This window comes from Corvus kubaryi, unplaced genomic scaffold, assembly GCF_017639235.1.
Source record: "Corvus kubaryi isolate FWS band 111438036 unplaced genomic scaffold, C.kubaryi_AGA036_p1.0 68, whole genome shotgun sequence".
In the NCBI taxonomy this organism is placed as follows: Eukaryota; Metazoa; Chordata; class Aves; order Passeriformes; family Corvidae; genus Corvus; species Corvus kubaryi.
Genome location: NW_024582056.1, coordinates 10,024,550 through 10,049,261, shown reverse-complemented (window position 1 = coordinate 10,049,261; position 24,712 = coordinate 10,024,550). Strand labels below are relative to the sequence as shown.

The following is a 24,712-nucleotide window of genomic DNA, read 5'->3' as shown; positions in this document are numbered from 1 at the left end:
AACACAAACTCAATATTCATACACATTATTGGCAGTTTGCTGAGTTCAGATGATGATCCCTATTCACTTTTCCAATAACCTCAGACTTCTCTCTTTATTTACTTATATGCATTTTTCCACTCAAAGACTAAACATGCTTCAAATGTTCTGATGATTGCAAGAAAGTATAGAACATTAACAGAGATATAACTGTCTTGTGACATCCATTTTGCTAAAAACAGATGACAACTCTCTGGCTAAGCTCACATCTCCAAAATACTACTAAAAACTTTAATTTCTGGTTATATCAAAGACTATCCTCAAGCATACTAAGAAAACAACAGCTGCTGTTATAAAATTTGCATTATTTAGAAGATATTGTGATAAGCTTCCATCATTCCAGGGAAAAAGCCTTAAAGTTCTTATTTTTCTCCTCATTATAATGTCATCCATCTTTTTTTTTTTTTTTTTTTTTTATGGTTATTGTCCATTCACTTTTTAGAACTGAATATACTTTTTGAAAAAGTACAAAAAGTAACTTGACAAAAATTTAAAGGAATCTCATGTGGAAGCTGATATTTAAACTTCACCTTTTTTTAAGTTGCATCCATTGATTTTTCTGCAGAAAGAAAATCAACAACTCTCTCCAATTGTTGTGCTTACAGGACAGCTTCACATTAGACAGCAAAATCACCCTGCTGAAATTGCTCTTCAGAAATAACAACCCTTTGTTTCCCTGTACCAACATCAAAACAGAGACCTTTTCTTATGTATCAGATTTGAATGCAGTAAATTATTTGACGTCCATGTGGTTTTACAATTTCATGGAAAATAAACTACAAAAAATGCAACTGAACAGGCAATGCTTGAAATCAACTTTTTGCCAGGATATATATATATAACCTCAGATCATTGCTGAGGCAAATGGTTTCCTCAACATTTCATTTTGGAGAAAGCTATTTATCAGAAGACTAAAACATGAGGTGATAGACTGCATGAATACTTCTATTTTAGAAATACCTTTACACTTACTGCTTTCCATTGAAAGAAAAACAATCCAAAAAGTGTAACTGCTTGAAAACCTTGCAACTACAGACTTTTATCAATAATTACAGCAAAAATATGACTCTGTAAACAAATCCTCATTGCTTTTTCATGATGTGCAAATGCTCAATGAGAAAGTCTTTGTCAGGATGAGCAAATTAAGTGAAAATAGTTACGCTACAAATGGATTCACGTAGGAACACTTCATAAGAAAAAGCAAGCACTTCAGCACACAGGAACTGAGCTGCAAGATTTATTTTCAAATTATAACCTTCTTGGTATTATTCTGGTTTTGTTTTCTTATCATTTAGATTGATGTGACTAGCACACTTACTGCACTCTGAAATTCTGTTTGTTTCACACAGTCACTTAATTGCCACAATAACTGCGATTTGAAATGTTAACATACTTTTCATTCTTTCAATTTTTACCTCAAACTCTCTTCCCTTTAGCATCAGGGTTTATTAATTTTCAAATAACATCCATCTTCAGAAAGCAACATCATGGTTTTGAGGGTCTTTCAATCACAAATTTTTAATTCAATATGTGGAAAGGAATTGATGACTAACTGTTGAAAGTTTTCAAGTAAATTACATGAAATATGAAATACGTCATTCACCTTCTTGGTATGAATGCAAGACGCAAACTTGTGTAAATAACAAACAGGCACCCTAGTTCCATCTATTGATCAAGCATACTCAAATAAAATTTAGCACTCTCTTGCCTTAAAAAAGACTAGTGAGATATTTGATATTATTGCAAATAATTTTGAAGATGAACTAACAAACTTTTCAATTAATTGCCACAAATTACAATGTTTCCAGCATAGCCCTACTATAACACTGTAGTAGTTAAAGTTTTGTCAGGTTTTAGTCCCTGTCATCCCAAAGCACATTAAAAAAATAATATATTTCAAAAGGGAAAGAAAAAATTTCACATATTTAAAATATAGTGGACTACAATAAGTATATGAACATGGTATTGTAAGTTTCCACTGTGCTACAATAGAATGCAGTACTGAGTTATGCATTGCAAGAGAATGTAAAATAAAACCCATCATAAAGGACTGCATATTAAGAAGCTTTAAATAATGCTCCATATTTAAGTTTTTATATTGACTATTTTATGCATACCATACGATCAGGAGATTGAGATAACTTTTCCAGTTCAAACATACCGCATATATTGGTAGTCAGAGCTATATGGATTTAGGGCATGATCCAAAGTGACACTTTCCTGGACAGCAACATATTTGTCTGTCTCATTTGTCACTTAAATCCAAAAAACCGAAAAGGTTTACTATGACAGAAACAAAGCCTTAGTGCTGCCTAAAGTGTTTATAGGCAGAAGATGAACAGGTTTGGTTAGAGCATGGTACTAATAATGCCACGGTTGTGGGTTTGATCCTTTTATGGACCATTCATTTGGGAGCTGGACTTGATGATCCTTGTAGGTCCCTTCCAGCTCAGGATGTTCTGTGATTCTGTGAATCTCCTCACACAGCTTGAACATGCAGCTGGTGCAGCTCTGTAAATAGCCTCAGGAAGAGGTTTGTCCTCATCACTAGCAGCATCATTAAAACATGAGACCTGGACACAGCAAGGAGAACCATGCCCAGTGTTGGCATTGACCTTTTCCTGCACTCCTCACCCACAAGGGGAGTGAAGTTTTGAGGAATAAGTGTAGTGCAGGTAGCTCTGTGTTCTGGGTCTCTCCTCGGATTACACTATTTGAAGGATCTGGACGTCTGAGACTCTGTTGAGGGGAAACCTGGCCTGACTGTGTGGGTGTGGGGTGTGTAGCTGAGAAAGGGCCTCAGTCCCAGTCAGATGGTGCAAGAGTGACTGAAAGCGTGATTCCTGGATGATTAGACAGGGAAGTTTCCTTAACATAATGGAGGACAGTGAGCAGACAGCAGCTCCTCAGTTGGCAAATGCTGGAGCAAAGCCTGTCCAGGGTGCAGAAGTTTCCACATCCCTTCTGTACCACGATAATGCATGGACAGCCCCGCATTGCTGAAAATATGGGGAACAGAGGGGACATGGCGGGGTGAGAGAAATTTACTCCTCTGGTGGCAGAAAAGTTGCTTCATGTTTGGTTAGGATCTTTCTGCCAAAGCTGTCCTTCAGGACTGGTTACTGTGATATGGGATTCCCAATTTGTTACAGTTTCATTGAATCCTGACAGCGTAATTTGACGACTTTACTACAGCTCAGTAGGATTCAGCAAAGCTGCATGTGATTGTGTAAATCCCTATGCACAGCAGATGTCTTCAACCTTGATACTGAGATCAGCTTCCATTTCAATAGGCCAAAGGACAAGCAACTGTTCAATCAGCTAAAAGCCAGCAAATATGAAAGAGTAGTAGGTCCAGACCAGTGACACTTCAGGGGGATTTATCACTAGGAAAGGCTAATTAATACCTTGACTCCCACCACCTAGATTTAATTCAAGAGATAGAAAGCTAATTCTACTCCGTAAGTCACAAGAGCACTGCCAACTGTAAGTGTCTTGCCAATAGCAAGAAAAAGGCTCTGAACTTACTGTGACATTGCTAGCCAATTCTGCAGCATGCACTTAAGGGAAGGCTGAGCCCTCTCATCATGTCTTGTAGTATTTGTAACCACATCTCATGTTTGGATTTGGCCTGCTGACACACACCCAGTTTGCTTCAGAAAATACCAGGAGACAACAGTTAAAAGAGCTTGACCCTTCCAGAAGAGGCAGATGCCCAAGTGAAAACCCCTGTGTGAGCAAATGGGTTCTCCGCAATTGTTGGATATGCACTGAACTGAGGGTTTCAGCTGCTCTAGCATTTTTTTTTTAAATACAAACTATAGGACAATTTTTTTTTCAGATAGATTTTATCAGCATAATCAATTACTATTAAAGCAGTCTTTGGAAAAGACACTCCCTAATGCATATAGATAAAATAGATGGTGTAAAAACTCTGTAATAAGGAAAACACTTTAAATAAAGAGATACACATTTCTTCTCTATCACTTTTCAATAAACATTTTGAAAGCAGCTACCACAGAAGCTTCTTGCTCTTCAGGGAAGATTTAATGTTTCTCAGTTCAGTTGGCCTTTTTGCATTGTCCATTCCACTCTTGGCCCTGGCTGGAAAAGCATATTGATTTTTATTCGATCTTAGGGCTCTTGCTGTACCAATGTGGCATGACAGATCCACAGGCTGAGCACTCGAGTGTTACTAGGGCTGCATAACTCTGCCTAACTGCCTGTAACTACTGTTCTCCCCAGCATCTTTTCCTATTTTATGTAATTCTAGTGGTATTAATTACATTTATTAACATATTGAACAAAAGTAGTATTCTGCATAAGGGGATGCAGAGGAAAGTCTTGCAGTCTCAGGGCTGGGGAAGAGTTGTCACTAATTTTTCAATTAGGGGGAAAAAGCCCCCAACCAAATAATTCATGTTACAGTGTAGATAATGGTCTCAAGCAGCCTTTTTTATATAGCCATTCTGAATTGCTTTTTTATTTGGCAAGACTGGTCTGACTTTGTGATTGCTTCTGTGATTCAGTGATCAGATGCAGAAACCAGCAACGCTGTTTACTGCATTGTTTCTGCACTAGCAAACTTTGACTATGTTTACTTAACTAATAGATAAAGTATTTGATTGCCAGGGTGGAGGTAGTGTATTTGTTCATGCATTGCTCACTACGCATTTTCCTGCATATGGTAAAGAAAGTATGTTGTCTTGAGTTTGTTCATATTTAGAATTTATGTCAAGTTGTTGCCTCTTATTTTAGAAAAATAAGACAAAGCAAATAATCTAGCAAGATTCCACGCATGATTTCAGCAGCCTGTTTTTCAAGTGCTGGTTTTGAGCTGGTTAAGCTGATTACTTCTCAACCAGAAGATCAAGAAAGTAACTGTACTTAAAACTAATGCTTATGTCAGGTAAAAATGAGTTTGGGATTGTCACGACAGAAAGTTATAGTAGCAAGAGCTATTGATGAGTCACACCAACAGAAAACTTTTTCATTCTATTTTACATGCCATTTTGACATAGGATATAGTTATTAAGGCCTAAGGAAAATAGTTCTTCTCTCAGATCATCTCATTTGTACCCATGAACAAATATAGAAATAAAAATTAGTAGTAGGAACATGTAGGCTTACTAATATAGGCCATGACAGATCTAATGACTTCATAAGAATCAAGTTTCATTTATGTTTAGTGAAGTGGCCTCAGGGAATTAAGACACAGCCCATGCACAAAGGTTAAAGAAATTATAAGGCAAGTATAACAGTAAGATATAAAAGTCACAACACCTATACTGGACTGGAGACAACTTATGTTTAATACTCCCATTAACAAGAAATTTAAGCCTGGAACTTTTCTGTCACAAATAGAAATCACCAAAACAGAGAACCAGATCAAGTCTCACACAAAAATAGACCAGGATGTAGTACAAAACACAAAGTCGTACACTTCAATAGAAATAGTAAGTTTAGCTGTGAAGTAGCGTGTCTAAACAATGACAGAAGGATGCAAATGCAGTTAAAAGCAGTAACTGTGAGACATCACACCTAGTAAGAACTAATAAAAAAGTAAGACCAAACAAACAAAACCAAGATCATGAATCTGACAGACACAACCACTGTGGGTGCTATATCTGATAGTTGTAAGCAGTGAGAAAGCACTACATGGCATAAGTGAGCATCTGCCTGCTCCATCTCTGGCTCCATCCGTTCTGAAAGCGCACAGGTACTGCCACCCTGAGGAGCAGCAATTTGAAAAATACATTCTTCCAGCTGCAGACACAGGCATGCAGTTGCAGGCTTCATTTTAATCACAGCATTGCCACCAATTACTTTTGTGGTCTCGAACAAATTAGCTCTTTGCTACAATTTTTGTAGTTGTAAAGGGTGAAGATAATATGAGCCAATCCTAAAAAAGTGTTTCTAGATTTATTATTCAGTAGCGGTTTGAAAATGAATACTGCTGTATAAACATTGCATTTTACTTCAGGGCTGAATGCAAACAAATAACTAGCATTCCAACTGCTATCTTCTACATCTACTTTTATTTCTTTTAAATACATGCAAACAAATTCCCTAAAGTTAATAGGCTTAACACATACTTACCGAAGGGAAACCTAGAAATTTCTTTCTCCAACCTAGAAATCTCCATTCGGTAGCATTTAGCTTAGGCTACTACCAGAGTATTAGTACCAGAAGATTATTCTTATATTTTCATTATATCAAAACATTATGATACTTTTAATGACATATAATAGAAATTATGCTATCATAAGGACCAAAACTTGGTTTTCAACATTCCCCCAAAAGGCAAATAGATGAAGTCCTGCTACTCCAACACTCCATACCAGACCCAGTATCAACCCCTTTAGACTAACCTTAAGCCACAGGTCTTGGTGGAAGTCTTGGTGGAAAATCGAGTCGTTCCTAATTGTGGTCCTGACAAAAAGCATTTATATCAGCAACAGGAATTTAAGAGAAAGCCTTCCCATCTCTCCTGGTACAGGACCTTTGTGCTGCTGAGAGACTTTCCAAAGGGGAAGCCCCTCAGGTCAAGAGCCTTGCTCTTAAGTTTGTGCTGGAGAGGAAGGATTCCAAGGTCTTTCCCTCCAGTGAAGGAAACTTTATAAATAGACTATACTAGAAACAAACAGCAGTGTAAAATTAAACCACAATATTCTACCACTATTAGTCAGAGAGTAAAGTGGACTGAATTTATCCTTTGCTTAGCAGAGTTCCTAAAGTGGGGGAGAGAGAAAATTCAGCAGTGCTAAAGCAGTCTTTATAAAAGTCTATGAAAAACATTGATGCTGTGTTCCATCATGCTAAGACAGCCAGCTTCAGGAAATCTCCAGCACCCTGAGCTTGCTCATTTCAGCACCTTCATAGACTCTGAGGATTTCTTAAGCAGACCCTTGACTGACACTTGTGAAACTAAAGCTGAGCCTACTTACACCAAAACATAAACCTAGCAGGTCTCAGTAGGCCCACGGCCTAGACAAAGCTGGAAAGGAATGTGGTCATTTGCACCAGCAGCTGAACAGCAAATAAACACATTCTGATGGATGAGATTGGGGTGAGGGGATGTTTATTCTTGTGGGGGGAGATGGGATGGGGTGTAATGATCAGGGAGGAGCTAACAATAATAAATGCAAAGCAAAGTTCAATCCTTTTATTGGATTATCTGCTGTGGAGCTTCAGCTCCAGTATCCTGGCTTCAGCACTGCTTGGAGCACCCCAACAAGAAAGCAGCAGCATCCACAACACTGGCACTTACAAGCTCAGACAGTGAGTGACCTGCATATCCAGCACCAGGAAGCAACACTGTCTCACCACAGTAATTAAGGTGCTCAAGGACAACAAAACATCTCCTGGGTATTATGCACAGAAATGGAAATAGACTTATATTGCCAACATAAAGTCTTCAGACATACAACAGATCAGAAAGATGAATGATCAGCAACATCTGGTTTTATGCCTGTGGAAATGAAAATTTCAGCAGTTAGACTAAAACAATACTAGAAAATTGATCACTATTGATGACATACTGTGAAAGGGATTAAAGGCAGGCTTCAACATCTCATCTGTCCTTACATATGCAAATATGACCCAAGTGGAAAAATGTCCCCACTCCAATCATTTGATGTTCACGCTCTCCCAAAGTACAGACAAGCATGAGGAAAACAGCTATAGACAAAACATGACAGATCCAGCATCCAGGTTTCCTGTGCATGGTGAGTGCTCAGACTGCTTTATTTTCCTACAGTAGACAAACAATCCTGAGAGGAGTGTTATTTGATCAGTGTTTTTATTATAATAAGCCAACAACCTAATTCAGAGTGTATGCCTGGGAGACTCACAAGAAGGAGTAACTTTTTCTAAGCAACTTAAACTTGTTAAGTCAGTGTGGATCTAACCAACAATATATGTAATGCTCTCTGGTAAATAAGAGCCAGTTGCTGAAGCTGACAACTTTTTTTGATATTGGAAGTTGTTTCCTAACATTTAATTTCCAAGGGTGATAAAGGTAGCTTCCATTTTAATTCTGCAACGTTGTCACTCTAAAGGGCTGTTGTGTTTTGGGTTTGGTTTTTTTTTTTCATTTGTGGGGTGGAGGGAAGGGTAAAAAATTATCTGAATTGTTTATCTATTTACTTACAGAATAAACACTTCAAGATGCTCACTAGTTGTATTAGCTCAGCCAATAATATTCTCCTACCAACATACTCTTTATCAGAACAACAACTGTAGTTAACAACTTAGATGAAACCAGAAGGCAGACTCTGAAGACAGCTTTAAAAAATAAATTTCTTTTAAAGCACCCCACACAGTGCTGTTTTGCTCCTAGTCTTTCATTCCCTGACTTTGCTTGACACATCAGGCTGCCCACTGAAGTTAAAAGTACCTCAATGGCAGAAGACTCTACCATCACTGTCTCTAAGTAACATTAGTATTTTCCCATGATGACCACTATTTGTCCCATTCCTGCTCTAACTCTTTTTAGAGTTGCTTCAGTGTGAGATCTGTGCTTGCAAATAAACTTAATTGGTATTGATCACACCCACAAAACTTATTTATGTATTGATATAAAGGTATTCAGAGTATAAGTCTGGTCTCTGTGTACTGAAAAGAAGGAAGCAGCAATAAAATATACATGAACATGGATGATGAGGGTTCCTGTGCACAATTTAGAGAATGGCATATTTGGACATATAAATTACTTTGATTTGTGTACACTCTGAAAAACTCGAAAAAAAATAGGAAAGAAAGAAAAAGAAGTATACTTTCAAGAAGAGCTACACAATCGTCAGGGGAAATTAAAAAAAGACAGCATCAAACCTTAAGGGCTAGAGTGACACAGATGGCTCAGATTTTGGCTATATCACTCACCACTCACATTTTTGTCTTACAGAGCTCGCAGTGATCCTCCTCCTGATAACTCCTTTTGTGTCTTCTCCTCACGCTTCCATTCTCAATCAAAAAATCAAGAATCAAGAGAGCATATACAAGAGAGACACACATTTCTGCCTCTCTGAACCAAAGTTTTGGCATGGATAGCTGCAGACATTACAGCATTAAAGACTTTCACAGGCTCTGTTGGCTTTTTAGACAGGCTTCAGTGGCAGTTTATCAGGTGTTTTGAAGATGTAATTTTAATGTTTAAGCAGATCCTAAACCAAAACCCAAGTAATTAGATCCTTATAGCAGATCTATCATAGATTACCTGAAAAGCCAGACTTATTAGAATGCAATGGGAATGTGCAAAACCATGAAATGGCTCTCACATAGCAGAATAGGAAGTTACATGCTTATCAGAAGAGACAGAGAGGCCCATACACTGCAGAGGGTCAAAGCTCAACAATCCAGGCAAGCAACAACAGAAAGAAGAAAAAAAACTTCCTCACTTTGATAAGCTCATTTCCATTAGGCTAATACCTTACGTCAACCCATATTTTTACTTCAGGGATTCTCAAATGATCATTTCAGGCACATTACAATTTTCCAATGGAAGAACACAACCATGGGTAGCAAATATAAACCTACCAATAGTAGATCTAATTTTAAATTACTTTTTGTGGATTCCTCAGAAGGTAGCCACAAACCTCAGGTTGAAAGCCAGTAATTTACTGCTTCTGACCTTGCAAAGACCTCTTTGTGCCACAAGTTCTATATGGTCTTCAAGAATCTCCTTTACTTTTAAAAACCACAACATACACAGTAAGCTGAAAAATATCCCTGTGCATTTACTGGTAAGCAGGTTTCACATAATTTTTACCAATGCCAGCAGTTCACAGGAGTATATCACAGTGATTGTTCCAGGTCTACACACCAACTTGCAGAAAAAACATCCATCTGACATTTCAACCAAAGCCTCTAATAGAAATACCAACATTATACTAAGAAAAAGAAATCAGCAAAAATCACACCTGAACAAACAACCCAAATCCAAAGAACTACCAAAGGGATAAAAGGCCTGTATTCATTTGCCATATGATGAAATATTATAAAAATGTGCATTTAGGTACTTAAAACTACTAAATAGCCAGAATTGTTGTAGACCAAGGCTATTTTTCAGTCTAAATACCATTGGTGTGGATGTGTTTTTCTTTCATATACTGGAAACAAAAGTCATGCTATGTCAGCACACAGACTGCAAAATAAATCAAGGTTAAAACGTTAGACAGAAAAAGAACATTCCTTAACATATTTAGTCTTCCTTCAAAGTGGTTGGGGAAAAAAAAAGGAAACTAATTTACAGGAAAAAAAACCTAAAGGAAATTTAAACACTGACTCATTTATGAAGTCAGTCAAATTGTAAAAAGACAATATGAAAAATTAAAGCAAACACTTAAAAATGAGGGAGAACTCAGGAAAAGAATGGGGAAAAAATGGTAGTTATCCATGTATAAATCTCCCTCAGTAAAACATACAAGGATGAACAGCAAGATTATCATGCAAAGAAAAAAGCTGCAGAATGAGTATTTTTGTAATCTTACTCAAGGGTGATTTTTAAGTTAAACATAGATGCCACACTATCTTATCAAGAATTCAAGAGATCTTCTAGAAGGAGCGTATATTATTTCCGAAAAGCAAGTTGGGGCTACATTTTAAAACTACAGAACCACAATCTTGGCAAATGTAAAAGAAAAATAATTCACTCACAGCAGAATTTACTGGCGTTAAATCTGATGTAAGGCTGCCCTCTTCAACCACAGAATCTTTGAATATCCTAAGATGGAAGAGACCCACAAGGATCATTGAAGTCCATCCTGGCCCTGCACACGACAGTCCAAAATTCAACTATGAATTTGAAGGACTCGTGTCCTTTCTTGAATAAATGCTTCAGTGTTTAGCAAACTACGGAAAGTGAAACTACAGAGGTATGAGGCAAGCTATCAATAATCAGTGTTCATCCAAGAGCAGTGGTATCAGACATGAACCCATTTCTGAGTGAATGCTCATCACAGCCCATTTGTGGCATGGATTCTCCTACGCAGTGAGAAGTACACACAGATGATGCAAGTCTGTCAAACTGCTTCCGAAATAGATCAAACTGCCATACTTGAGCTATAAGATCCCCTTTCTCCCTTCCTCCCCTAGCTCCAAATATAAATAGTAACTAAAATGCTGCCTTTGCTTAATTCTTCTACAGATTTTAAAATGGTCTTACAGTGGTCAAACTTTTTGTAAAAACACACGTGAGAAAAGCAACGCTGAAGTCATTGTTGAATTATAAAGAATTCAGGAGATCTCTGCTGCCTTCTGAGCTGTGTCCTTCGTGAAAGGTGAAAGACTTCCCCAAAGCCTGGAATCTGGAACTCTTTCCACAGACCATATTCACTCAACCGGCTTGTGTGGTGCTTAATCTGAAACTAGATTCTGTATCTTCTTACCTGGCTACAACTCCTGACTCAGAAATAAACAGTAGCTCAGAGACAGAGGATTAACTTCCTTGGAGCAGTATTAGATTAAGTAGCAGCATGTAATCAGACCAGAGGATAAACCAAGAACTTCAATATGCCCAGTAATACAGAAATGCCTAAAACCCACAAAAAATGTGTATATTTCCCAAACAAATCTGGACAAGTTTGGTTGACTGCTGTGTGGCTGTAGTGACTGCAACTTACTGAGCAAGCTGCCTATCACGTCTTTCTTGCAGCCATACCACCACCTCCTTCTCTCTACAAAGCCAATTTCTGAAAAATGGAAATGGAAAACTACAAAATTAGAATTGCAGCACTAAGATGCTGCATTGGCACAATTCATCTTGCATCACAAAACCTGCATGGACATAATGTGTCTCAATAAAGAAAAAAGGGGGGGGGGGGGGGGGGAGAACAAAAACATTTCTAGGTCTGACCCCAACCTTTACTATTTACAAACAAATCAAATTCTACAGTATTTCAAGAAAGCATTAGTCATTCAGCAATTTTTTTTGCTAAAATCTGGCAGGGCAAGGAAAGAATAACATCAGTAACTCCAAAAGGCAAGTGATTCTAGTAGAAGAAACAAAGAAAAACTACAGGTTTTTCTGTGCATCTGAATTACTTTGGTATTGAACAGCATGTGTAGCTTGAATGTTTCCTCCTTTTGGCTTCAGACCTATGCTATCATTTGATTAAGGTAATTCTCTTTCCTGGTTTTCCGAAGCAACAATTTTTTATTCTGAAGTATCATATCAACAAAATCATAATACATTACTTTAGCAGTTGGAAGTGTATCAACATAATAATCCATACACTGGTAACTAAAGTCACAGTCAAGTAGTTAATCTTGAAAACTATCAAATGAACATAGCAAGTGACAGGAAAGGACAATATGTCAAGAAAATTATTTCCCAGTCCTCCTGTGTAAATTGGAACACTTTGCTTTCCATTTCACACTTAGGCCACGGAAACAGGAAATACAGCACATTTCCTTATGTCATAAGGAATCCCAAACCTTCAGACCACTGCCTAATTCAGTGTAGGCCCCCAAAAGTAAATAGCCAGAGCAAGAAACAGCCCTCTGCATTACTTGAAAACATTCATAAATCTCTCCTTGCCTTGAGGACAGCACTTAGTACTCCTAAAGCTCAGGTCACCACATCATTAATTCTATTGTGCCCTCCTCAGCAAGTAGTTCTGGAGCAATAGGTGGTAACTAGGAAGTGCACATCCCAAAACCTCTACCACAGGCAAAAATGAGAAACTCAGTTTTAACTTTTAACAGGCAAAGGTTAATGCAATAGAAAAATATATAGTCACACAGGAGAAAAATAAATAACTGCTTCATTCCCTACAAACTAAGTTTAGTGAAAGCAGGCTGTAGAAACCTGGGTCAAAGCACTGCACTGCAGATGAGTCACAATTCAAGGGATCATAATCTTTTGCCTCCTCTTTTCCTTTATGATCATTCAGGGAAGAACTTCGCTTAATTAGCCAATTTCCCCTTTGTTAGTCTATTTTCATTAGAAAACATTCAGATTTGCTTTGTCTGAGGTTCCAGCTTTATAGCCTTGGGATATTAAATTCAGGCATTTTAGATAAGCCACTCTATCCCTTGTCATGTCATTGTGCAATGATCATAACACTTAAATCATTATAGAAAGAATTTAGTGTAGTTTTACAAGATGCTTTATGCATTCTTGCAGCAAAAGTCTGTAAGACTGCTTACCAGACACTGGTGTTCTTCAGTACACACAGTCCTCATGTTCACAGCTGTGCCTTTCCACGCAAGGCTGAAATCACCTCTCCTTTGCACACTCCAAACATATTTGCCCCTTTCTTCTCCTGCTTTGTGTACATTTTCAGGACAAAACCATGCTCCATTTCAAATCCTCAGAGCAGGATTATTATACTTATATTTTAACTTCTCCTTCCTGTCCCCTTGCACCAAAAAGCCAGGGTACATCCCAAATAACATCCAACTTCTCTTCAAGTCAGATTCTACAGACCAGCCAAATTTGCTTTACCAACACCTGATAAAATGTCAGACTTTGTATTTACCTCAAATTGTAGGGTCTCAGTACTTCTCTTGGACTGAGATCATTTTAGTTGTGGTAATGACTGCCTTGAAGTCAGGTGACAATTGCCCAGCTTTTTTTAGCTTCATTCTATGGGAAACATATATGCAAAGATCTGACAAACTTGCACAGTTACTGCTTAACAAAGAGACTGTACGTTAACTGGGGCCAGGGGAGGCTGACTATGAACTCTCACTAATTGCTAATGGGTGAACACAGTAAGACTTTACCTGGGAACCAGAAAAGAAGAACAAGTAAGCAGAACATGATACAACAGAAAGGTGTTGTAACCATGGCAGAAAAGGAAAACTTCCATGCAGTGACAGTACTCCATTGCAAACCAGCATCAGCAAAAGGACAGGGACAACTTGCTTCACTTACAAGGAAAAGCCACACAGCGATACCATGAGTTTCTGAGATCTCATCCAATGACACAGAAAAACAGACGGGGAAACAAGTCTGATGAAAACCTCCCTTCTCATCTCACTATGAATTAAATGAAGTTTAATCAGATATAGACAAACGAGCCAGAACAACTAGCTCTGGAATCAAGAGACAGACTTCAAGTATTCAAGTAAGCAACTCTCATCCGTATCTTTATCCAAAGTTTGAGCACACAGAATTGGTGGCACTTCTGTGACAAGTAAATGACTTTTGAAACCCTTCCTAAATCAGAAAGGTTAGGAAAAACTATGGTTGTCTGCAACAGCTTATACCAGTAAGAGTTCAGCAAGAGCATCCATCCTTCTGCAGTTTTGTGTTCACATAACAAGTTGTCCTGGTTGCAGAGAGGGGTCAGAGCTTAGCGCTGTGGCCAGGTTGGTGTTTTGGTGTTCTATACCTCCCAAACCCTTGCTGGGGGGATGGTTTCGGTAGGAAGGAAAATTCTGGTGCTCCACTGAAAGTTGGCCATTTTGCCTCCCCAGCCATCATGCTGCCGATGTCTGGGGAAGCCATGCAGACATGATCTATGGGAAGCATCCGTCATCTTATTGTTGTTCCCAGTGGTGAACACCTTTTCTGTCAGTAAAATACCTGCTCTTTTTGTATCCTTTTGCTATTAATATTGCTGTTGTTCCTGTGCCATGTCTTATTCTTGCTTTGTGCTTTCAGTAAATTGTTACCTCAACCCATAATTTCTGCTTTTGCCCCTCCCTTACTGAAAGAGGTGAAGGAGAAGGGGAGGGGCTTACTTGGGGTTTCTTTTCCAGCTGCTGTTAAAACAGCACACAAGTTAAATAAAAGTACATTAATATAATCAGAGGTGGCACTTGTGATAATGAACGAACGACAAGTTATATTTGCCTCTTTAGTCATACTCAACTTTTAAAAGTACACATTCAAGGCTGAGGTGTGAAACATCGGTGTCATCATCACACTCCATCTGGATCAGTTTTGTGCATGCAGCATCATATCACTTGGCATACGTAATTCAGACATTTGGCAAACAGCTCATTTGAGGAGCCACTTGCACATCACTTCCAACACCAATAACAATTCTGAAAGAATGTGTAAGTTCACCAATTTGAGCATTTAACTTATACATATATTCCCCCTAACTGTAGTGAATGGTGTTCTAACCCATTTTCCGTATTAAAGTTTTCCACCTCTATAAAAACTTTTTCATAATTTTGGCTAACAACATGTCCTGGTTTCATCTGCGAGTTAATTTTCTTCTTAGTAACTGGTAGAGTGCTGTATTTTTGATTTAGAATAAGACTAATGCTGATAACACACTGATGTTTTAGTTGATGCTGAGCAGTGCTTACTCCAAGCCAAGGACTTTTCAGTTTCTTATGCTCTGCCAACAAGGAGGTGCGCAAGAAGCCAGGAGGGAGCATGGCCAGGACAGCTGAGTTGAACTGACCAAAGGGCTATTCAGAACATCACAGAACATCATGCCCAGTATACAAAATGGGAAGAGTTGGCTGGGAGGGGCCAATCACTGCTCTGGGATGGAATGGGCATCTGTCAGTGGGTGTGAGTGAGGGTATTGTGCAGCACTCATCTTTCTTGGGTTTTACTCCTCTCTTGGTATTGTTGTTATTATTATTAAATTTATTTGAATTATTAAACTATTCCTATCTTAATCCATGGTCATAGGTATGACATTTTTTTCAATTTTCTTTCCCATTCTACTGGGGGAGTGTGGGGACTGGGGTGAGTGAATATCTGTGTGGTATTTCACTGCCAGAAGGCGTTAAACCAGGACACTGTATTAAGCAATTTAACTACACCTTTCAGTAACCTTGGTGTGCTTTCAGACAATCACTGTACTTCAGTTTTTATAGTGAATATAGATCTTCATATGCCAGGGCTCTATCTGTGTTAATCTTATCTTCAACAGGCCCAGTCAAAGCTAAAAATTTCAGTAAAAAACCGAATTAGATGTTTAGGATTCTGTCTCTGCTGTAATTTCCAAGATCTTTGTTTCGCATCCCCTAGAACGTTTCAAATCATAGGCCCACACAGTGTCTATTCCCTCTCCAGTAGTATGATCTGGAATCCAGCAAGGGAAAGGAAAGCGACAGGCAACGATTCTGGCATTACATTCAAGTTCATCTTCCAGCTTCTTCTCCAACTGTGGCATCTGTTGAATTACAAGAAAAACCTCTCAGAAGCAGTAAAAAACCAGAAGCATTCTCTTTAAAACCTAATTCAAGTGCTCAAGACAAATCCAAGATTTCAGGTTGGTTTTTTTTTTTAATCTTAAGAAAGTATTCATGATATATGCTTTGACTTTGATGCCATGACAAAAAATATTTAAAACCAGAAAATGGTTATTGTGCCCAGATGGGTAAGATCAAGGAAATCATAACTTTAAGTTCTAAAAATTAAACCAAAACCCATAAATTATCCTTTAAATTAAAAAAAAAAAACAAACTGCAAAGAAGAGACTTTGCATGCTCCAATTCATGATTCTCTTCAGTGGGATTCTTCTCTGTAGAGAATAAAAGTTCAGCCCCCTGAATTTATGCTATTTATGACACCCCAAGGTTCATGAGCTATTGAGTGATACTCAAAGGTCACCACCACTCAAAATCTACAGTCTAACCCCAAGACAGATCCTGGGACACTCAGAACATCACACAGACAACAACCCAAAACAAACATTATGCTGTCACTCTATGGTAAAATACTGTTACATTAAATAATACTGAAATTGAGCTTAGTCGAGTCCCCACCCCATTAACATACGCACGTGAATCCCTTCAGCACCATTCCATGAAATGGAATGTAGAATCATAGAATGGCTTGGATTGAAAGGGACTTTTAAAGGTGATCTAGTTCAACACCCCTGCCATGAGCTGGAACATCTTTAACTAGATAAAGGTTGCTCAGAGCTCAGTGCAGTCCCCATCTGCCTCTCTGGGCAACCTGTTCCAGTGTTCCATCACCCTACTCACAAAATTTTTCTTTCTTATATCTAATATGAATCTGCCTTCTTTTAGTTTAAAATTATTACCCCTTGTCCTGTCCCTACAGGCCTTACTAAAAAGTCTGTCCCCATCTTGTTTACAAGCCCCCTTTAAGTACTAATAGGCCACAATAAGGTCTCCCCAGAGTCAAGTCTTCTCCAGGCTGAATAACACCAATTCCCTCAGCCCGTGTTCATAGGAAAGGAGCTCCTCTGAACCCACTCCAACAGGTCCCCAACTGTCCTGTGCTGGGACCCCAGAGCTGGATGCAGCACTGCAGGTGGGGTCTCACCAGAGCAGAGCAGAGGGGCAGAATCCCCTCCCTCACCCTGCTGCCCACCCTGCCTTGGATGCAGCCCAGGACACGTTTGGCTTTCTGGGCTGTGAGTGCACAGTGCTGGGTCATGTCCAGCCTCTCATCCCCCAGCACCCCCACGTCCTTCTGGGCAGGGCTGCTCTGATTTGTTCATCCCCCAGCCTGTGTTGGTTCTGGGGGTTGCCCCAGCCAGGAGCAGCACCTTGCACTCAGTCTTGTTGAACCTCATAAGACTCTCATGGACCCACTTCTTGTCCAGGTCCATCTGGCTGGCATTCTGTCCTTCAGGCATGTCACCTGCACCACTCAGCTTGGTGTCATCTGCAATTTTTTCTGAGAGTGCACTTAATCCCACTATTTATGTCATTGATGAAAATATTAAGCAAGACTGCTCCTAAAACAGACCCCTGAAGGACACCAATTGTAACTGATCTTCATCTGGACACTGAGACATTGATTGTCTGAATGCAGTCATCCAGACAATTCCTCATCCACTGAACAGTCCATCCACCAAATCCATCTCTCTTCAATTTGGAGAGCAGGGTGCTGGGGGGAACTGTGTCACAAACCACTATGCAACTCTCCTTGGTTGAACACCTACAGTCCAGCTTTCCTCCATTCACAAAAACTGAGAGGAGATCAAAGTCAGGGGAAATATCACTACCCTCCTGGAGCAGAGCAACACCATGAACAGCCAGATGCTCTTTTTCTACTAAGTGCTTTGCAAATCCTGCCATGGATTAAGTGAGAAATAAATTAACACATGTAGACTTCAAAGAAATTTCTTTCCCATCCCAGATAGCGATTATGTTCTAGGAAAAAAAAAAGAAATGTAACAGATTTAGCCACTTTTGTCCTTTGGAAAAGTTTGATGGTATGCTTAAGGAGATCAGCACTGCACATGCATTTGGAGTTCCTTTTGTTCTTATATATTGTATCTATCTGAATGAATAATTTTAACAGCAAACTCTACAGGCTACTTCTATCACATGTAAAACACTATTTACTTTGATATCATGCTGTAATGTTTAGATATTAAAAAATTAAGAGAGCAGTAAGCCACAAAGACACTAAATATATAAAATTTCACAAAAAAGAAAAAAGAAACAAAGCCCAAAAAAAAATTATTAGAAAGTAAGACTGACTGAAGAAAATGTATTTCCAAAGGCTGCAAAGAGCTTCCACTATCACATACATGCAGGGTGTGCCTTTGATGTAATATCCTATTACAGCTACATTTAAGCTAACAATGGAGTATTTTAGTAAAATTATAGTCATAGATCTAATAGATCAAAGAGTTACTTCCAAATATTTTTAAGGCTTTGATTTCATCCACTGCAAATACTTTTGCTGCCGCACCTTAAACAAACTAGAAAAATAAGCCCACTTTGTTATCTAAAACTGAGGTGAGGCACCAGAAAATTTTTTGATTTGTTACAGAAATTACAGATATGGACTAATTTTTTAGGAGTAATTACGAAAATTAGTGACACTGCATTGTCCATATTAGCTCAAATTAGAAAACATCACTAATAGTTCAGCCAAGTTTAGCCAAAAAAGAATTGCATCCTTAAACCAGTCAAGCTAGTTTTTAATCGAAATATATCAGTTACATTAGGTGTTAAAATCATACTGTATTTTATGTGAAGCCAGAGTTTGGGCTTTTTTTTTGGTGTGTCAACAGAGATACATAGTTTAGTAAACCTTTTGTACAGTATATAATCAGTTAAAATACACAGGAGCTGCAAACATGAACACCTGGTAAGAATTCCATCATCCCACCCAGAACAAGTAAGTCTCTCTCTGCAATGACTCAGAAACAAACACACCTTCCCCCCAGATGCTTGCAAGAACAAGAGAGGTCTTAGTCTTCCCTGAAGATCAATAAATTCAGGTTTTTAAAGCTAATCTTGTATATGAAATAAAAGCACTGTGTGACAGCATCAGATCAGGCCAGCATTATTTAAAAAGCTAAAGAGATCTATTGTTCCTCAGTAAAAAAGAAGAAATGCATTAAGGTTTCTAGAAAATTAAGTTAGTCATTCAGGAGGCTGAGCATTAACAGCTCCTGAAATAAATTTAAAGGGGATCATAAGCAAACAAATACTCAGGAAACACGGAGGTTCGTATGTTTGCATCTGTTGCATTTATGACAGTACTGTTGCTGAAACAACAAAACTTATTCTGAGACTTATTCTGAACCCATTTTATCACAGTTGTTACTAATGTATCCTGCTTTATTACATTTAAAAGTTAATTCAGTATTTCTGCTGGGCTTACTCACATTTTCCCAGGGCATTTGTTTATTCCTAGTTTACTGAGACATCTTTCCCCACCAGCACTTTTCCTCTCGGTGCAAAGAGAGAATTCCTGACGGCAAATCCAAACGTTTCCAGCGCCCCCTGCCGGAACTCAGGCAAGAGAGCACGTACCACCCAGAGCTGGCAGCATGAGGAGCACCACGGTGCTCACTAATACCCCACTCGCATCCACTTCAGTTTCCAATACTGGTTACAACTGGAATCAGAAGTAGAGATTTACTTCCAGTGCCGTTGAAAAAACAAACAAGCAAACAAAAAAGCACAGAATAGAAAGGTTTATTTTGCTTCCTGTTACCGCTGCAGAAATGTTTTCAGTGTATGCTGTGTAGTATGGCACCACATACAGCTCTTCACTCACTTCATCTCACATCTGCCTTAGCAAAGGAACAAGCAATACAGAAGCAAAGGCTGACAGAATTGGCTCTGTTCAGCATGGAAAAGAGAAGGCTACATGGTGACCTAATTGTCTTCCAGTACCTGAAGGGATCCTACAAGATGGGAAAGGACTTTTTAAAAGCACATGTAGTGACAGCACAAGGGTGAATGTCTTCAAACTGAAAGACAGTAGCTTTAGATTGGATATCAGCAAGAAATTCTTCACTTGAGGGTAGTGAAGCAATGAAACAGGTTGCTCAGAGAAGTTGTGGATGCCCCAGCCCTGGAATTGTTCAAACCAAGTTGGACAGAGCTCTGAGGAGCCTGGTTTAGTCAAAAGTGCCCCTGCTCATGGCAGGGTGGTTGGAACTAGAGAAAAGAAAGTTGCACGGAGACCTCATAGCAATGTTCCAGTATCTGAAGGGGGCCTACAGGGAAGCTGGAGAGGGACTCTTCATCAGGAACAGTAGTGATAGAACAAGGGAGAATGGATACAAATTGAAAGGGGAAATATGGGTTAGGTATTAGGAAGAAATTCTTTACTGTGAGGGCGGTGAGACACTGGAACAGGTTGCCCAGGAAGGTTCTGGATGCCCCAATCCTAGCACTGTTCAAAGCCAGGTTGGATAAGGTCTTGAGCAACCTGATCTAGTGGGAGGTATCCCAAGCACAGGAGCGTTGGGACTTGATGATGTTTAAGGTCCCTTCCAATCCCTTAATATTCTATGATTGTTACTGACTACCTTTGACCGTCTGCAGGTTGATCCATGTTGCAGATGAATGTATTAACACTGAATACCTTGGTATTAAAATATCTAAACATCGTAACAAATAATTAAGCAGTATAATAAATAAAATACAATACTATAATAAAAATATAAAATAAACAGTAAGCTTACCATTTGAGGTACTCCAAAAACAACAACATTTGTATAATGGGAAAAAGAAACCTGAAATAAAATTTGAGAACAAATCTTACTGAAAATGGTACTTATAGTAGAAAAAATTCTGACCATTTTTTTCTCCCAATCCCTCTAGCTGCACTTCTTTCAACAAGGATTTAGACCAAAAATATGTAAGGAGATCCCTTACCAACTTTTCATCACAAAAATTTCCACATAAAGAAAACTTTATATTGCTGAACAGCAAAAAACTTCTACTGTCTGGCCAAGAATATAGCACCAATTCTAGTAGCACAGAAAGCATTAGTTTAGAAAATACCTACATGATTTTACTAATAACTAAGGGGTTATTCTCACAACTCCTGTATATGATATAATCATGTATGCTTTAAGTTTGCCCCTTCTTTTGTTAAATGTTAGCTAGCTCCAAAAACTTTCTAGGCATTCTAGTGACTGGGTTCTTCCAGTCACTGCCGTGAAGTTCTCCTATGCTTCTCTCTGAACACAAAAACCCCCGTACCCACATAAAACCTCCCAGATAATTCATCAGGCCCAGGCCTGCTCAAGGAGCCTCTACTGATAAAGGAATCACTTCAACAAAGCACAAAAGCAGCAAACAGCATACTGAGCCCACAGAAACCAGATTCCCAGCACAAGTACTTTACTCAAAGCCCAATATAGAACCTTGTGGTCAGACAGCATTTCAGCTCTTTCAGGAAAGTATTTCCAAACTAATGAAATCTCTCAATCACCCCGGATTCATCCTTACATAATTCACTACCTACCTTCCATAAGTCTGAAATATGAAATTTGGTATTCTGATGTACCCCATCTCTCCAGGCACGGTATCTGGAGTACCAGACTAGCCACGGATTTAATTCATAACCGACAGCTTGGAATCCCTTTTTTGCAGCTGCTATCACCTACAAGGAAGAAAAAAAATCTTCACTTAGAAACATAAAAGTCTATTCACCTAAACAGGAGCACACAGTTTTATTTAAAATATAAGGGAAAGCACTTTTCTAAGTCACCCAGGTTTTAATGCCCAACAGATTAGTTGTATAGTGAACAAGAACTCAAAACTACATTTTACTATTATTACTAGTCCAACTGAAATATAGTCAGGCAAACAATATGAAAACAAACATTCACAGGGCAAAGCTGTCAGCTTGCAGTACATCTGTGACTTACATGAAAGTTTAATTTAACTCATTCATGATGCTGTCTTGAAATTAAAGAGTACCACTGAGAGAACAGTGAAACTCACAAGCAAAAATGCTCAAAATTAGACCACTTATTTGAAAAGCAGTGAGGGGAAGGCACTTGAGCAGCCCCTGAATCAGAGCCAAAATGACATGCCAATAGAAAGAGTCTGAAAGTGATCTGTCAATCTACATTTTAAAAAATCCAAAAATGCACTGATTTCTAGAATAAAGGTTTGAGACACAATTTAAAAGGTTACTGCCAACTTCTAATCAGGAATCACCTGATGAACTGTTAACTTCAAAACAAGCAAGGTGAAATCAGGAAGTCACATTTCTTACCAAAACTTCTCAAACAGCATTACCTGGACAGTATATTTCACACTGTTAAAATAATGCATCTTCCATCAGAGAGCACTTGCAAATTCACCAAAAACCTGACATGGAAATGTGGTAAATATCTTCATATTTATCCGCCGATTACACCTGAGTAAGTGCTAAATATTTAAAAGCATCTGAACATACTTTTTTCAAAACAGATGCATTAAGGAAGCACCAAGCATTCAATTTTAGGTACCTGGCTTTCCAAGCAGTCTTCAGTCTCCATTTAGGTACGTATATAATGCATCGGAATTAACGGTGCAATACCTATTCGAATTAGATACCTCTGATGAGAGTCAGCAGCCAGAATGATGAACAGACAGGGCATCAGAAACTGCACTTATGTAACGCCTAAGTTTTTTGGTCTTTTTCCTACCCAGGCACAATTCAAGCAATCTTCACAGATTTGGGTTTCCAAATCAATTTTTTTTTGCATGTGTTGACTCATTCACATAAAACATGGACAAACGTAGCATTCAAGAACTTGCTTGTTTCCATAAAAAACCACCACCCTGTTGCTAAATAGGACTTGAAGCAGATAGTTATGAGAAAGCACACGGAACATCACAACAACAAAGAAAAACCAAATGACAACGTTCTCCTCTATATCCTCACCACCACATTTCACAAACTGGGGCTCAAACAATACCCTGGAAACACAGTATCACTTTGTCTTTCATGATTCTCACCATTTCCCTTGGTGTTTATTCTGGTTTCACCACATGGACTTGGAAGTGGGGAAGCCAGCACTGCACAAAGGTGCGAAGACTACAGTTCTAGCCACACCAGGATTTTTATTTTTATAATCCATCGCTCAGTGCTCATTTCTTTTTGCACTTCTATCACCTTTATGCATTAAGCACCTCACAGCCTCATTTGCTGCAGTTACACACCTTTGTGGAATCAGTATCAAGACTCTGATCCCATCTTTTCACGTGAATGTACTGTGATTCCCTCCAGTCAGCACAATGACATTTTGTCCACTACCTTGGTCAAGCTGCTGGTAAGACTGCAGCAAAAACTACTACTCATCAAAACTGAATGTAAACCTTTCTCAGCTTTGATCCTCTTCATAAGACTCAGGCAAAACCACTGGATGCCAAAGACAAGACACTCATAAGTGTGAGAAAATACAGCCCCAGCACTTTGGCACCTTTTTAAGAGGTGATCTAAGAGGAAGACAACATCCGTAACTTACAATGCGGCCATCCCCGCTACCAATATCAACTAGGGAGCCACTTCTGTTTTCCAGCATTTTCAGCACATTCTGGATCTGAGCGGCAGTTGCAGGAACGAAGGGCAGGCACACCTTCCTCAGGGCCGGGGTCACGAAGGGGGTGGCCACAGCATAGAGGGCCACCAAGGTCCCTCCCACACCGGCCGTGACCAGCAGCCCCCAGCTGCTCCTCCGGGAGCCGCCCTCGCCCTGCTCCTGCGGGATCTCCTTCGCTACCGCCTGGGACATCGCGCCTGGGGACGGACAAAGAGAGTGTTTTCGCTGTCACATTTATTAAACGCTCACTTGAGAAAAATCAGTACATTGTAGCAAAGAGATGGGACGTAAAAGAGAAAAAAAAAAAAAAAAAAAAAAGCACTTTATACCCCTGCAGACGATTCCCAGATCCCAGAGAAATGCTACAGCTGCTGAAAAGCTGGCGCACGAGGGGGCAGGAATGCGGTTTCCATTTAAACCTGCGGCCCTCCACACGAGAGCGGGCAGCAGCGGGCCCCGAACAGCTCAACAGGGACCTTCCCGCCACGGACCGCCCGGGAGCCCGCGACCGGGGACACGTCCCGGGGTTACTGCTGTTGCTCTGCGGAGGAACTTTTCCCTGGGACATAGCGATATATCCCTGAACACGCCCCGACTGGCCAATGACCAGCCCAGCACTACGCTCGGCCTGCAACACTTACACAGAAGGGCAGTACCACTTCACTACGCAATGGTGGGGGACCGAAACCTTTCTGAAGACGCTCCGGAGAGAAGCGCCGCACACAGTTTCCGCCGTGTGCCTGTCTTCACTCCTCCGCCCTCACGTCCCCCGGCGCAGCCCCCTGCCGCCGCGCTCGGCGCTCGTACTCCACCCCGTTCAGTACATCCTCCCTCCTTCCCTCCCCGCCCCCGTGAGCGGGGGGATGCGGCCGCGAGCGCCGCGCTCCTCCCCCGGCGCCGGACGCTTCCAGAAGGCTCCGCTGGGGGCGCCACAAAGGTCCCGCCCGCGAAATAGAGCGCGGCTGCGGCGGCTGCGCAGGCGCGGG

The 24,712-nt window shown here is 39.7% G+C and overlaps 1 protein-coding gene across 1 annotated transcript; it reads right to left on the bottom strand.

Annotated features, from left to right (window-relative positions):
• Window positions 1-5,327: 5,327 nt before the first annotated feature.
• ATPSCKMT (ATP synthase c subunit lysine N-methyltransferase) lies at window positions 5,328-24,582 on the bottom strand. Its single transcript, XM_042048703.1, has 5 exons — window positions 24,368-24,582; window positions 23,652-23,923; window positions 21,656-21,793; window positions 20,868-20,918; window positions 5,328-16,127 (listed from the first exon to the last, which is right to left on the bottom strand). The coding sequence occupies exons 2-5, from the start codon at window positions 23,916-23,918 to the stop codon at window positions 15,930-15,932; spliced, it is 654 nt and encodes a 217-aa protein (XP_041904637.1). The 5' UTR covers window positions 23,919-23,923; window positions 24,368-24,582; the 3' UTR covers window positions 5,328-15,929.
• Between the last annotated feature and the right edge of the window lie 130 nt (window positions 24,583-24,712).

Coding starts and splice junctions, on each gene's coding strand:
- ATPSCKMT (XM_042048703.1), bottom strand. CDS start 23,918: ATGTCCCAGGCGGTAGCGAAGGAGATCCCGCAGGAGCAGGGCGAGGGC. Junction 20,919..21,655: donor ATATTTCAGACTTATGGAAG/GTAGGTAGTGAA, acceptor ATTTTATTTCAG/GTTTCTTTTTCCCATTATAC. Junction 16,128..20,867: donor TTTTTGGAGTACCTCAAATG/GTAAGCTTACTG, acceptor GTAATTCAACAG/ATGCCACAGTTGGAGAAGAA.